Genomic DNA, 14,263 nt, shown 5'->3' with positions numbered 1-14,263 from the left:
TCTGAAACAATGTAGCTGACAGAAACAGTTTTCCCTTTGCAGGCCAAAACCATAGAGGCAGGTTTATCAGAAGTTTTAAACATTAGCTGAGCCACAAGATTCTCACTGCAGTAGACAAGAATATGTGTACATATGCTTTTCATTAATATTGTTTCATCAAGGCCATAGTAAGAAGTCATCATGCTCCATCTAGTGGAATCATGTAAGATATGTTCCTAATCTGGCACAGAAAGATGGGTGAGTGGGCATTCCCTCATTTTATTTTCATAGGTCAATACTGACAGGCCTCTTCCCACCCACCTCTGGAACTGTGCTAATTGGTGGCCTGGATATTCAAACTCACATGGACTCCATTCGGCAACAATTAGGCATGTGCCCTCAGTACAACATCCTATTCAATCAGTAAGTATTGGTCCATACTAGCTTTAAGAACAAGAGTGCATTCTTGTCACATCCCCAAAGCCTGTGTTGTTTCTCTTGCTCTGTTCTCGGTGTACCTCTGTATCACCGAAGTACTTCTCCAACTCTTAATACTCCTATGATATAGTTGTATGTCCTGGCATCATTTGTCTGGGAACAAACAAGTCTCCAAGGAAGATGGCGGTGTTCTTTGTATTGGCATTTTATGTTGCAGTATGGGTTGGCAGGAGTTCAGCCTGGGATTTCATGCACTATAATGTAGGCCACTTTTTTTTTTTTTTTTTTTTTTTTTTTCCTGAAGCAGAAAAATCTGATCTGACACTGCAGTAGCAGGATATTTTTGTGCCCATTGCGCCCTACCACTTGACAGTTGACTACCTTCTCAGATGATATCCAGATTTACTGCCATCAGTTGGTAGTCATACCAACAGTAGTCTTTCTTCCTCGATGCTGTTGCCCACATCAGTACCTGTTTTATTCCCGTAAACAGGTAGCTTGATGTCTGCTATGCCTGTTCCTTTGGTAGCAGTTTCTGATTTGAAAAGGCAAAGGAAGATCCTGTGACAGCTGAGTGAAGTGTGTTGATACCAAACAATATCTGTGATCCAAGTTTAGGGTAAAGTAGCCCCTCTTCCTTCAGCAAGATGCAAATTTATTGTTGTTTGGAAAAATTGTGCTAATTCATTTAAATTGCCTTAATGCCTTTCTGTCTGATTTCACAGCCTTACTGTAGCAGAACACATATTGTTTTATTCCCAACTGAAAGGGAGATCCAGGGATGAAGCTGAACAAGAGCTGGAAATGATGCTAGAAGACATGGGCCTCACCCATAAAAGGAATGAAGAGGCTCAGAAATTGTCAGGTGCCCACAAGATTGTTCTGAGTGTTTATTTTTTCTGCTGCCTTTTCTTCATCTGTGGGTGAACAACTCAAGTATTGTTTTAGTTCCATTGTTTGAGGCTGTATTTTGCCAAATCACTGTGCACTAGGGAGGTCTTTACTCTTAAAGAGATTGCTTAATGGGACTGCACAAAAAGCTGTCAAAATCTGTCCCTGAAGCTTCTGCTTCTTATAAATGTGACAAATTCAAATATGCTTAAAAGTTGCTGTTTTTAAATGAATATATACAATTATATCCATCAACGTAACAACAACAACAAAAATGTCTATATAATTTTAAGACAAATGACATATTTCTGACCATGACTATGACCATATTTCTGACAATGACCATGCTGGTCCCCTGTTTGTGTCAGTACTCTAGAATACTGCATTATTTGGTAGGGGCAACTTTTTTAATTCTAAAGGTTAAAAAATGCATGCAGTGTATTTTGATATATTTCAGTTTCAGGTTCAAAAGCTGAATTGAATACAGAGTCAGGAGTTCTTACACTTTTGTCTTGAGTGCAGCTGTAGAAGTTGGCCAGTTTCACACAAGAATATGAAAAATCTCAGATCTTCGTGCTTTTTCTTTCGGCCGGAACCAGAAAATGTAACACAGAACTGAAAAATTCTAAAATAAATAAATAAATTATATATATGTATATATATAATAATTAATGAGTTGGTTTGAACTTCACAAGAAAAATGTGACTATGGATCCAACTTTGCAGAACTTTCTTTGTTTGAGGATGGGTATTGTTTTACTTGTATCAGTTTGTCTCTCTCCACCCTGAAAAACTGTGTTAATTACATCCCTACCACATGCATGATTCATCTCAGACTCCTGGGTGTCTCCATCCTCTGGTAGGTGGAATGCAAAGAAAACTCTCTGTTGCCATTGCTTTTGTTGGTGAAGCAAAAGTGGTAGTTTTGGATGAGCCCACTTCTGGAGTTGATCCGTATTCCAGGCGATCTATCTGGGATCTTCTGCTGAAGTATCGCTCAGGTAACAGGTTTGAAGGAGTAAACTGTTGTTTTTTGTTTGTTTGTTTTTAAGCCTGCAATAGATACAGCATGTGCCTGCTGTGTAAACTGTTTCATAGGAGAATGGTTTGGTTTGTAAGGAACCTTAAAGACCTTCTGATTCCAACCCCCCTGCCATGGGCAGAGATGCCTCCCACCAGACCAGCTTGCTCAAAGCCCCATCCAACCTGACCTAAAACACTTCCAGGGATGGGGCATCCACAGCTTCTCTGGGAAACCTGTTCCAGTGCTTCACCACCCTCGTAGTAAAAAATTTCTTTCTGAGATCTAATCTAAATCTACCCTTTTTTTGGTTTAAAGCTATTCCCCCTTGTCCTATCACTACACTCCCTGACAAAGAGTCCCTCCCCAGCTTTCCTGTAGGCCCCCTTTAGGTACTGGAAAGTTTGCATGCTGGGAATATATGCAAACAAGATTTTCTGAGCAGACGATTATGGATGCAGCAAACTGAGTGCTGGCCCTGGTGCAGAGAAAATCCTACGTTCATTGCCGAAAACTATGCACTGTTTTGAGTTCCTAAGAGAGGTCATCCCTTAAATGTTCTTACTTGTTCCTTCTAGGCAGAACCATCATCCTCTCCACCCATCACATGGATGAGGCAGACATTCTTGGAGACAGGATAGCTATCATATCTCAAGGAAAACTCTTCTGCTCAGGCTCCCCGGTATTCCTTAAGAACTGCTTTGGATCTGGCTTCTATCTCACTCTTGTTCGCAAGATGAAAAACACCAGAATTGCAAGGAATGCAGTAAGTGTGTGCTTCCCTCCTCATGAAATCTGAAAAATACATATGCGTGCACTGTACCAAGGTAGAAAGCAATCAAGCACTGCTTGAGGCTTTGTACAAAACTGACTTCAAAATGGAGAAAACAATGACAGAATTTGATAACATTTCATGAAATTACATGGCTACATGAGGATCTCTGTAAAAATCTCTGATTTTATAAATATATATTCAGCAGGACAAGTGAAAATAGTAACTTGACATGAAGTCTTCAGTGGTCTGTAATTCACTTTCCTCAGTTATGTCTGTCAAAACCTTTACCTGTCAAGTTGCCTTTGTGCGTATACCAATCTTTCTGATGCCTCCTTTGCAATATAGTTGTAAACATGGTGCTCTCTAGTACCTAGCTCAAATATTAGTTGAGTCTAATCCGCAGCTAAAGCAGCATTCCACAGCTTGACAAGTACAGTTCTGGATTGTTTCTACTGTAGGAAGCACTTTCAGCCTTAGTACCAACGTGATCTGTATACTTACAGCCACTGCTGATCACATTTCCCCAGGCATTTGCATGTAATATAGAACTGACAAATATGGTTTGTGCAGGAGAATTTGTGTTGTCTATTTTACTTAATCCAGTCCTCAGATGACCTTCAGTGCAACATGTTCCAGATGCCCTTCAGATATGATGTATTTTTCACTGACTCAGAGTGTTCAAAGGCTGACAGCCTTTATACACTGTTTTGTATGTATCTGAAGCACTTTCATCTTTTATCTGTTGCTTCTCCATGCCAGTCATTTTGTAGCTGTGGATCTCAGTGCTCCTGCTCCTGTTCCAGCTGTGCACACAGGGACAAAGAAGGAACTCAAGTGCAGGAACTGGATGGTAAGAAGTGGAATGGTTCAGCATTCCAGCACATGCCTATGTCTCCTGTTGTACTGAAGTCTCACCTTACCGATCACTGCTGCTGAGGTCTGCTTTTCCAGCAGTTGTCTAACTGCATTGGATTTTAAAATGAATAAAGTTTCTTCACACTTCTGTATACCATTGCCCCTGTTTGATATATGTGTGGTCTCAGTGTGCTTTGGAAGTCTACTGTGAATTTTCAACAACTCTGCACCAAAATGTGCAATTTGGTAATGAAAACTGAAGCACATCTAGAGCAAAGGGAACTGGCTTTCTCAGAAAAAGTTATTTTGGCTTTCTATGTCAAAGAAGAAGTTAAGTAGATATTCCAGAAGATTTTGTTGTGCTTTATTAACAGTCCTGAATAGTTTCCTGCTACCTTGTTCCAGAACCATAATTAGTAACATGGCCCAGTCTATTACAGGTTAACTGAGATATCTTTAAGTTGCATAATAGAACAGTCCCCTTTCATATAGTACAAACAACAGCTTTTGAAATCATGCTTAGCGTGGTGAAATATTCATTCTTGGAACGCTGTTTTGACTTTTCACAGGAGATCTGAATGAGCTAGCAGAAGTAATTCATCATCATGTCCCAGAAGCAAAATTAATTGAAAGCATTGGTCAAGAAATTGTTTACCTGTTGCCCAGTAAGCACTTTAAACAGCGATCTTATGCCAGTCTCTTCAGAGAACTGGAGGAAACATTGGATGACCTGGGACTTAGCAGTTTTGGAGTTTCAGACACTCCACTTGAAGAGGTAACAGACAAAATATTTGCTGGTCCTACCATCAGTCCCCAGAATGTTTTCTGAGACTGTTCTTGCTCTTAAGCATGTAACCTTACTAATTCCTACATCTCCCTCGAAACCCAGTCATGTTTGGTGTGGCACGCTCAGAAAATCATTGGAATGGGCATAGAGAAAGGCCCCAAATCTGACTGTGTGTTAGTCTTGTGGAGCATGACTCATTAGCCAGAAATCTCTCTCTGTGTCTAAGTTGGATCATTTCTTTATTTTCTGAGATATTTCATAAGAGACCTCAGACTGTGTAGTAAGCAAGAGTACTGAAAAGGTATTGAAATTATTTTCCTGTTTCATTAAAGGATAGTATATAGTGTTTCTGAGATCAGGTTAATGTTCTATTCTTTACCAGATGTGCTTGTCTCTGACAGGTTTTCCTAAAGGTCACAGCAGAAGCTAGCCCTGAAATGCAAAAAGCAGGTATAAATCCATGAATCAGTATTTGATAAACTTTTCTTGGAACTGTTTTATATTCCGAATGCCAAGTAAAGAAGAGCCTCAGAACTTTCAGTCTATGTATGGAATTCTCATCAAAATATGTTTAGTCAGTAAATACCTGATTTTAGGGCCTGACATGATGTCTGAGAAACTAGATGAAGTCAGCAGAAATATTTTTATTTTGCTTGGATCAGGTCCATAACTGTGTAAATAAAGATGTAGTGTCCATCCCCCAGATGTCAGTGGTTTTTATAGGTAGTATTGTGTTGCCTAGAAGTCCATAAACTATCTACATTAATAACTAGTTCATCCTGCTGAGTAAGTGTATAATCTATGTGATGCTACTGGATACAGCCACACTGTAACAATTATAATTAAAGTAATCTGGTGATGTGATATATACTTTCGATCAAATCTTGAGCTCAGTAAGACATTTGTGCTGTCTTCATGTATGGAGAATAAAGTGTCTTCTCTGCCCCTTTTCATCAGGGTAATTCCTATTATTAATTGCAATTTTTAACCTAGGAGACAATCAAGAAAATGGTTCTACTTGTGGCAAAATTTCTACTGAGAATAAAACAGCTGAAAAAAACCCTCTGGAAACCAATGACACTTCTCAAATGCCAGTAGGCATAGCAGGAGATCAAAATGAAGGCAAAGGGTCCCGGCAGTATAAAGGTTTTCAGCTTGTACATCAGCAGATCAAAGCACTGTTCATCAAACGGTTCCACCATGCCTCCCGCAGCCACAAGGACTTCCTAGCCCAGGTATTGACTCACTGTTGGTGTCCTTGACTCTTTCCCATAATGTTCTCAACACTGTCTTTCCTGGTAATGTCTCCATGCAAAGCAACAGAGGTGCTGCAAATAGGTAACAGGTCCCTTGCTTTTCTAATCTATGGTTCCAGCTGCTCTGTCTCTATCTTTCTGCCTGTAATCTGTCATTCTCACCAAATTCAGGATTCAATCACTACTAGCCCAGCATTTTCTTTTTAACACAGTACAGTTCTGTGACAACCAGTCTTAACTGAAAGCATTAGAAGTAAACAAGTAAGCAGAAATAGATGGTGGTTGGGAGCTAAACTAGATCTCTGCTCCTGCTGTCCCTCCTTCATTTACATATATTATAAGCTGCGTACAATGTCACTCTGCAGCATATGTCTTAGTGTGGTGTTTTCATGTCCTCTGCAGATTGTTCTCCCTGCTAGTTTTGTGTTGCTGTCTTTAATGCTTACAGTCATTATTCCTCCATTTGGAGAATATCCTGCCTTAACCTTACACCCTTGGATCTATGGACAACAGTTTACTTTCTTCAGGTAAGAGGAATAAATAAATCTGTCATATAGACACACTTTTCTCCCTAGCATTTAGGATCATGGGGCTTACTGGGATACTGGGACTTACTGGGCTATCCTCAGTCTGTGTAGTATAAAAAAGTAGTAATTCCACTAGAATCAGCATACATCAAATAGCATGAAATTGGTGCATGTGGGGGAATACAGCTAGTAGTATGTCTAACCAGTAGTCCTCAAATACAGTGTTGTCTTTGGTACTCTTCTCCTTTTTCCTACCTGAATTCATGACCTCAGCACCTAAAAAGTTACATATCCTAACAGGAGATACAGTACAGTAAGTAAGTATCTGGTATGCCATTGCATGCCTTTATTCATAATCTTACAGAACAAGATTCAACCTATCTGTTGACCTGTGGTAGGTTTATTTATAGTTGGTACAGTAATTGTAAAGATATGGAAACAAAACAAAAGCAGAGACTCTTAGGTTTTGTTAATGCTGCTGCTTAGCAGTTTCTCCCCATGCTTCATCCTTTGGCTGGATCTATTTTTTTTCAGTCTACTAGCACTTTGTCTCCTTTCATTCTTCATAGAAGCTTCAGTTCTGTCCTCTTCAGATCACTGCACAATTCCTCTGTGCTCTTCAGGGCACTTGCTTCACCCTCACTTGCATCCATTATACAGCTGAGCTTTCGCACCAAGTCCAAATATGTGCAATACAGAGGAAATTTAGAAATTTCCTCCAATATGTAACTCTTAGATGAGACTGCAGCTAGCACAAAGTAACAAAACTAATGGCAGTAATAATTTTAAAGTCTTTCCTCTGAGTTTTATATTGAAAATTTGCACAACGTTTTAATGTATTTTACACATAGTAATGTGTAAAGCTACATCTAATATTCATACTTCTAAAACAGCAATAGCAATATTCAGTAGTCTAGTGTTATTAGGCTATTAATTGTAGATACTTCATTACTATTAGCTACATTGTTTCTTTAGCCTCAGCAAATGTAAAACGTAGAGCATTTGAATAGATGAACATTTTTCATCTTCTAATTACTATGTGTGATAAGGCTGAGAGGGTAGAAATACATATTCAAGCCTGTTTGAAGAATATTGCCATAAGAGCATGTGAGAAGTCATAATTTAATATTAGGAGAAAAGGGCCATTGCTTTTACCTGTTAACCATCTTGGAAGGTTCTATTGGTTTTAATTTGTATGATTTTTTTCGTGCCTTTCCTTAACAAAATAATTTAATTATCAGCATAGAGAGGTGGCAGCTAGTTCTGCCATATGGGTGTCCTTCAGCAGTTGCTTATGTGTATTCTAGTACAATAATTTGACTTTTTTACTAGAGAAAATCTTATCCTATTCCCTTAGCAATGAGCGTCCAGGCAGCGAGCAGATGGTCTCCCTTACTGATGCTTTCTTGAATAAACCCGGATTTGGAAATCGCTGTTTGAAGAATCAGCCCCTTCCGTAAGTTGCCTGCTAATGTCTGTTGAACCGGATTCTACTAGAATATTACTGCTAGAACCTGAGTAGTGGAAAAAGAATGAATTGGCTTCACTTGTTGCTAGAGCCAATGCTTCAGATTGGTTATTGGCAAGAATATCTCATATTGCGTCAAAAATAACATTTGCTTAATCTCCTGGATTCTTAATCTCCTGGATTAAGAATCAGTCACAGTGCTAGATGTGAATAGCCGGTAGACAGCTCATGTAGCCTTGTATTAGGAATTAAGCTATCAGGAAATGTGTGAGTAAGGCAGTGTAATCAGACCCAAATCTTCACAGCTTCCCTGGCACTTTACTCATGTGAGTCCCCTCAGGTTCCTCCTGTTCCCACTGGTGTGTTTTGGAAGCAACAACTTCATCAGTTGCTTGGATGGTGAAGTAGCAACAGGGCAGTCTCTATGATTCAAAATGATTCTCACTCTGAAGTAAGGATAACATTGTTAGAGCTCTTAATTTAACATCTGTTGTCCACTTCCTCTGCCTATGAGTCCTGCTTTGGAGTCATTTATTCCTGTCATGCTGTGCTTTGCCATTCCTTTTCTCTCACCTTTCTCTCAGCCATGAGAGAACCAGCAGCTTGAATCTTCTGGCTGTTTTTCCCTTGCTCTTCTCCTTTCTCCACTTTACCTGGTGCAGCAGAAACCAGGAGAAAACTTCAAATAAATAAATGAATAAATGAGAAGATACTATAAGTAAGAAGCAAGGAGAAGGATAGTCTCCTTGCGAAGGTATATCCTTACTATGTTTTTTACCTGTGCTAATGAGTCAAACACAGTTTGTTTGTTCCTTCAGTTCCCTATCTGTAAACTGAAAACAGTAAATTTGGGAGAGGTTTGGGGGTAGATTATACTCACGTAACTACTTTGGAGTACTTACTTACGTTTATCAAGTACCCCAAAGTGTTGCTGTTATTCAGAAGTCACAGGATAAGAGGTGAGAGGAGGGTGTCTGGTGAAAGCTCTGTGATTTTCTGGATTTGTGAGCAATTTCTGCACAGCTAAAACACTCTTCCTCTACACAGGAACTACTCATGCAATAATATGGCAACGGCCTGGAATACCCCTGTTGTGCATCCTAATCTAAGTAGCCTACTGCTGAGCCAAAAGTGGAGCTCTGAGAATCCTTCACCTTCCTGCAAGTGCAGCACTCGCAAGAAACTCACCATGCTGCCAGAATGCCCCCCAGGAGCAGGAGGCCTCCCACCACCACAGGTAGTGTCCCTGTGCTGTGGATCTTTGTCGAAAAAGTTTCATGATGAGAGCTGGAAAAGGGATTAGTGTATACATTTCTTTTGGCTGATCTTTATAGAAAGAAAGTACTAAACTAGAAAAAATGGATGTTTGTGTGCATGTGCATGAAGATGAGTAATTTATTAACAATTGGTGCTGTGAAGAGAGAAGATGAGATATACGTTTACACCTGTTCTGATTAATGAATAATCTTAGTTGTGTACTTTATAAAATGTGTTTACTCACTTGAAGAGGAAGAGAAAATTATAGCCTGATATTATTTGCATTTTTACATGCTTTTCTAACAATTTACAGAAAACAGAACTGCAGCAACTCTCAGAGTAGTAGCTCACTGATTTACTGCCTCGTCATGAGCACTGCTCAGCTTCAGTGTTCCTGTTTGCCAGGCTTGCACACATTAGCAAAAATGGCTTAGTAAAATACAGTTTTTACACTAAGGGTACAAAGTTAATTGATCTCTGAATCCAAATCCATGATATGGACTCTTAAAAATACTAATTATTTGCTTTTGTTTTGCTATCACTATTCACAAAAAACAAGGTAGAGTTATATTATGAGGTTATAAAATAATCTTATTCACAGCATCCAAAATTATTTCTGATTTCCGTGTAAACCCTGTCCAAAGGACACCCGAAGTTGAATTTTCCTAATTGCATACTAGTATATTTGCGAGGAAAATTTGATCTAAAACTTCCAATCCAAGTAGGATGCAAAATTAGTTTTTGTTATTTGTGGTGATTCTTGTCCTCTAAGGGAGATTTATTTGTTATAATATCATATTATCCAAATTATTTTGCAAGATATGATTATTTTGTTTAACTTGTCATAAAAATACAGTTTATATTTCAGTCTTCAGGGAAGCAACAGTATATAAATAACTGAGAAGTATGTTTAAAGATGAATACCTCATTTAATAAAGGCACTAGGAGGATGTGATCTTCCTGTTAATTATCTAGAATAAAGACAGACACTCTGTGTCATCCAGTATTACCTCTCTGTGGACAAATGTAGGAACTTCTGGAAAGTTCATTAGTATTGTTTTCTATACAGTAGTTCATTTTCAGGTTGCAAGCTTTGCACTCTGAAACCTTTATAAGCATATTCCACCCTAGGATGAACTCAACGTGTTTGAGATTTTTGATGATTTCATTTTCATTACCAAAAAAAAAAAAAAAAAAAAAAAAAAAAACGAATAATTTTTGTTCAGTGTATCTAATGTGCTAGTAAAGGTGAGCATATTTGTACACATAATTTTTATTTCAACTTGCTACATCATGGAACAAAGTGAACACCTTATCTTCACTAGGCCTTCAATTTATTTGAAAGGTCTCCTTCTTTTATGTTTTTAGTGAAGAAAAAGCCTTGAGCAACCTTGGCCTTTGCAAATAACTCAGGCCAAGTTTCAGAGCGAACTGCAACTGTTTTGTGCAGACATTGCAAATTTCTGTGATTTCACTATTTCTTCTGAAATCTCAGTAAAGATGTTTGGGCTAGAAAATGAACAACCCACTCTGGTTTCAGTGATACTATTAACCTGAGCAATCGCCCTGAACTGAAGCCACTTTTACTGTTGTTTCACTGACAAACAATAGGTGTAGAGACTCTAAAGTTTACTGTGACTGATTGGGTTTTCCTTTCTTCACAGAGAGTGCAGCACAGCACAGAAATTCTTCAAGATCTGACCCACAGAAATATCTCAGATTTTCTGGTGAAAACATATCCCGTTTTGATAAAAGGAAGGTAGGCACGAACCACTCTATTTTTCACATGACATTTCGTACCTGTCCATGAAATTCTCATTTAACAGCATAACATCTGATTTGTCACAGTATTGGGTAGACTTGAGCATCATGTCCATATTCCTGATTTAAGCATAGGAGATATTCATTTTGAGGGAGTTAAATTGTTTTCATTCTACCTATTTGTATAGTCGGATTCTCCTTTATTGGTAGAGCTAAGTTTCAATGTCAATGGCATGCTCTGTTAGCAGTAACAGTGTCAATGGTGAAAACACTAGTGAACTGCAGAGATACTAGTGTGTGTCACTGAGAAACTGTAGCCACACCAACATGACCACCCGCCTGAGTTAATTATAACTTGCTTCCCAGAAACACTAAAGGGCCAAAGGACAATGTTGCATAGATGCATCTATCCTACTGTTAGCTCCAGGGCTTGTCTGAGTGTCATGCATGTTCATTAGCTGTGCAGTGTCCATAGCCTATTATTTCTGATTTGGGCCTTGCTACCTTTTCCATTCCCAGGACAGTTTTTGATATTCCCATTATATCAGCTATTTTCTGGCTACATTTTACATTTAACAGATTCCTCTTAGGACATCAGAATTGCTTCAGATGCCTATTTTAAAATCAGTTTGTTATGGATTTAGGATAGAGCCAGTATGCGTGAGCTTCCATATCTCTGTACAAGCTGGAGATGAATCATACCAGAAAATAAAAAATAAAAATAAAAAAATAAAAAGCTACCTGTGGAAACTAAAGATCTGCAAAGCATAGGAATTCACCTTTCATTTCCATCTAAGTCTGACAGTACTGTTGACTTTGGTTCAGTGCGTTAAGAGACAGGATCCTCTTTGTCTTTTTCAGCTTGAAGAGCAAATACTGGGTCAATGAGCAAAGGTAAGAAACCAATTCACAGACTGTGCTGGTAAACAAAGGAACAATGAATTTCTGTTTAACCACAGGGCCTCACATTTCTCTGGATGGACAAGAGGAATTGTGGCAGATAGCATAGAACAAAGAGATGACTGCAGTGTGAAATAGGTTGTGGGTCAGCAAGAGTTTTATAAAGACAAAGGGATTATATTTGTTTGGACTACCTCCACAAGGGTGAAGGCAAGAGACATACAATGGAACTATAACAATTTTATTACCTACACGAGTTTGACTAACAGGATCTGAGTGATGGAAAGTTAAATGCAGCGCTACATTGTGCTCTGTTTAGTGCTCTGATGCAGCTCTTTCAAAGAGCAGCAGAAAAAAATATGATCCCTCCAAAAAGAACACATGGGGAAGATGTAAACTAGACGTCGATCTACCATGTACATAGGGATAACAACTGCAACTCCTCCTCCCCACTCTGAACACGTGCAGGTAATTATAAAGCAGATTCCACTTCATGCTTGCATGGGGACATCTAACCCAAATGTGATGTCTACACTCAGAGATACTAAGTTTAGGAAGGTGACATATTAGCTTGAAGAAAATACTTGGGTTTTTCATCAACAGAGGAATTAATTTAAAGAGTAGCAGCTAGATGACTGGCTTCCTTCAGGGAATATCTCCTTGGTCGTGTGCAAACATTACTTTCTATGGGATTAGACTTTGGTTCATGTCATTCAATACTATTTGTTATTATGGCCTATTGGCTGGCACCAACACTGCTGAATACCTGCTCCACCAGCTCCACTCAGGGTGGCTGAAATTTTAACTGAGGTCCATGATGTCCTCAGTCCTCCATGTTGTCCAAACAGTTCTATGTCAATTACCATGATCTAAAGATTTTGAACTGTAGAAATGGCTGTTTTCTCCAAGTATTCTATATAAATAATAATTTTCTCAGGATCCTGGCATGAACCCCTCATAAATTAAAATAAAGACCTAATACAACTTGTTAGAAAAAGAGTGGAGAATTGTTATAGATAAATTATACCGTGTATGTAACTTTAACTTATATTAAGGGAGTTTTTAGTATTTACATTGCTGTAAATGTAAAGAGGGTCTGTGACACAAGTGGCTGATAATACTATTCTTTTTGTTAGATATGGAGGAATTTCTATAGGAGGAAAGCTCCCTGTCCTTCATGTTTCTGGAGATGAAGTTGTCGATTTTTTCAGTGATTTGTGCCGAATGATGAATGTGACAGGAGTAAGCAAGATTTTTTCATCCCTTTACTGAAGAACTGTTACAAAGCTGAAAACCTGCAGCACTGGAATTCTCCCAGGCAGCTGATCTTTATACTTTTCTTTTTTATTTAAGGGACAAACTTCACTGGCTGCTGCTAAAGAATTTTCTAATTTCCTTAAATACATGGAAACTGAAGATAATATTAAGGTATTTGCTGGAAATTGTCTGAAAATTTACCTTGAGTGTGTTTTGAGATAGAGTTCAAATAGTGAGAATATTACTAGTGACATTCTCAGATGCAAAAAGAGATGAAATACTATATTATAAATAACACTGGTACATTGTTAATGCAAAGTTATTTTTAATGTGAGACTTTTTTTTTTTTACTCGTGTTCTTAGTACTTCTTGCTGCCCTAAATACTTTTGAGTAAGACATATTCTGCTAAATTTTAAAATGTCTTCAAAATCCCTTTACAATGGTTACCCAACCCTTTAAAAGCACAGTATGTGAGCTCCTCCTGCTGGACTGTGCTTACAAATTCTTGATGCTGGATTCTTTCCTGTTGACAATGCCCACCAAAGTGGATAAAAGGCAGACAAGTTTACTCCTGCAGCTCGGGGTTATTAGTGAACGCTTCTTAAACGAATCTGTGTTTTCTGACTCTTTTAGGTGTGGTTTAACAATAAAGGCTGGCATGCTATGGTTAGTTTCCTAAATGTAGCCAATAATGCAATCCTTAGAGCTAACCTGCGGACTGGGCAAGCTCCCGAGGAGTATGGGATCACTGTTGTAAACCATCCTCTGAACCTCACTAAGGAGCAACTCTCTGAAGTCACTGTGTAAGTCTTCCTGTGTTTTGCCACTGACTTTTACCTACCCTCTTCTGGCAGTTTACCAAGTCCAGTGGGATATGAAAATATATATATAAAAAAGAAAAAAAATAATAAATATATGAAATAGTTCATATGATAGAACATGGAGGCCTTTCCTTGAAGTCTTACTCTAATCAAGACTTAGATGCACAATCCATTTTTTTCTGTCTCATAATCCTGTAAGTATTTATTCCTGTTCCTATATGGTAGCCATGACCATCGGTTATACATGGTTACATGTTTCTGTTGATTCCA

At 38.5% G+C, this 14,263-nt stretch overlaps 2 protein-coding genes across 2 annotated transcripts in view; one reads left to right on the top strand and one right to left on the bottom strand.

The window, feature by feature from the left end:
- ABCD3 (ATP binding cassette subfamily D member 3) overlaps positions 1-14,263 on the bottom strand; it is a 210,119-nt gene that overhangs the window by 160,071 nt on the left and 35,785 nt on the right. The gene's annotated exons all lie outside the window — the stretch shown is intronic.
- The window catches only part of ABCA4 (ATP binding cassette subfamily A member 4), a 79,326-nt gene that overhangs the window by 52,784 nt on the left and 12,279 nt on the right, over positions 1-14,263 (top strand). The window contains exons 23-38 of the mRNA XM_013106556.5: positions 271-402; positions 1,143-1,282; positions 2,171-2,308; positions 2,907-3,094; positions 3,863-3,953; positions 4,528-4,733; positions 5,147-5,195; positions 5,739-5,980; positions 6,404-6,528; positions 7,886-7,984; positions 9,044-9,233; positions 10,918-11,012; positions 11,876-11,908; positions 13,051-13,156; positions 13,268-13,342; positions 13,806-13,975. Coding sequence (XP_012962010.4) covers positions 271-402; positions 1,143-1,282; positions 2,171-2,308; positions 2,907-3,094; positions 3,863-3,953; positions 4,528-4,733; positions 5,147-5,195; positions 5,739-5,980; positions 6,404-6,528; positions 7,886-7,984; positions 9,044-9,233; positions 10,918-11,012; positions 11,876-11,908; positions 13,051-13,156; positions 13,268-13,342; positions 13,806-13,975 — 2,079 coding nt within the window. The remainder of the gene's footprint in view (positions 1-270; positions 403-1,142; positions 1,283-2,170; positions 2,309-2,906; positions 3,095-3,862; positions 3,954-4,527; positions 4,734-5,146; positions 5,196-5,738; positions 5,981-6,403; positions 6,529-7,885; positions 7,985-9,043; positions 9,234-10,917; positions 11,013-11,875; positions 11,909-13,050; positions 13,157-13,267; positions 13,343-13,805; positions 13,976-14,263) is intronic.

The sequence above is a fragment of the Anas platyrhynchos genome, chromosome 8 (genome assembly GCF_047663525.1).
Source record: "Anas platyrhynchos isolate ZD024472 breed Pekin duck chromosome 8, IASCAAS_PekinDuck_T2T, whole genome shotgun sequence".
Lineage (NCBI taxonomy): Eukaryota > Metazoa > Chordata > Aves > Anseriformes > Anatidae > Anas > Anas platyrhynchos.
This window is presented reverse-complemented; position numbering and strand designations above follow the sequence as displayed.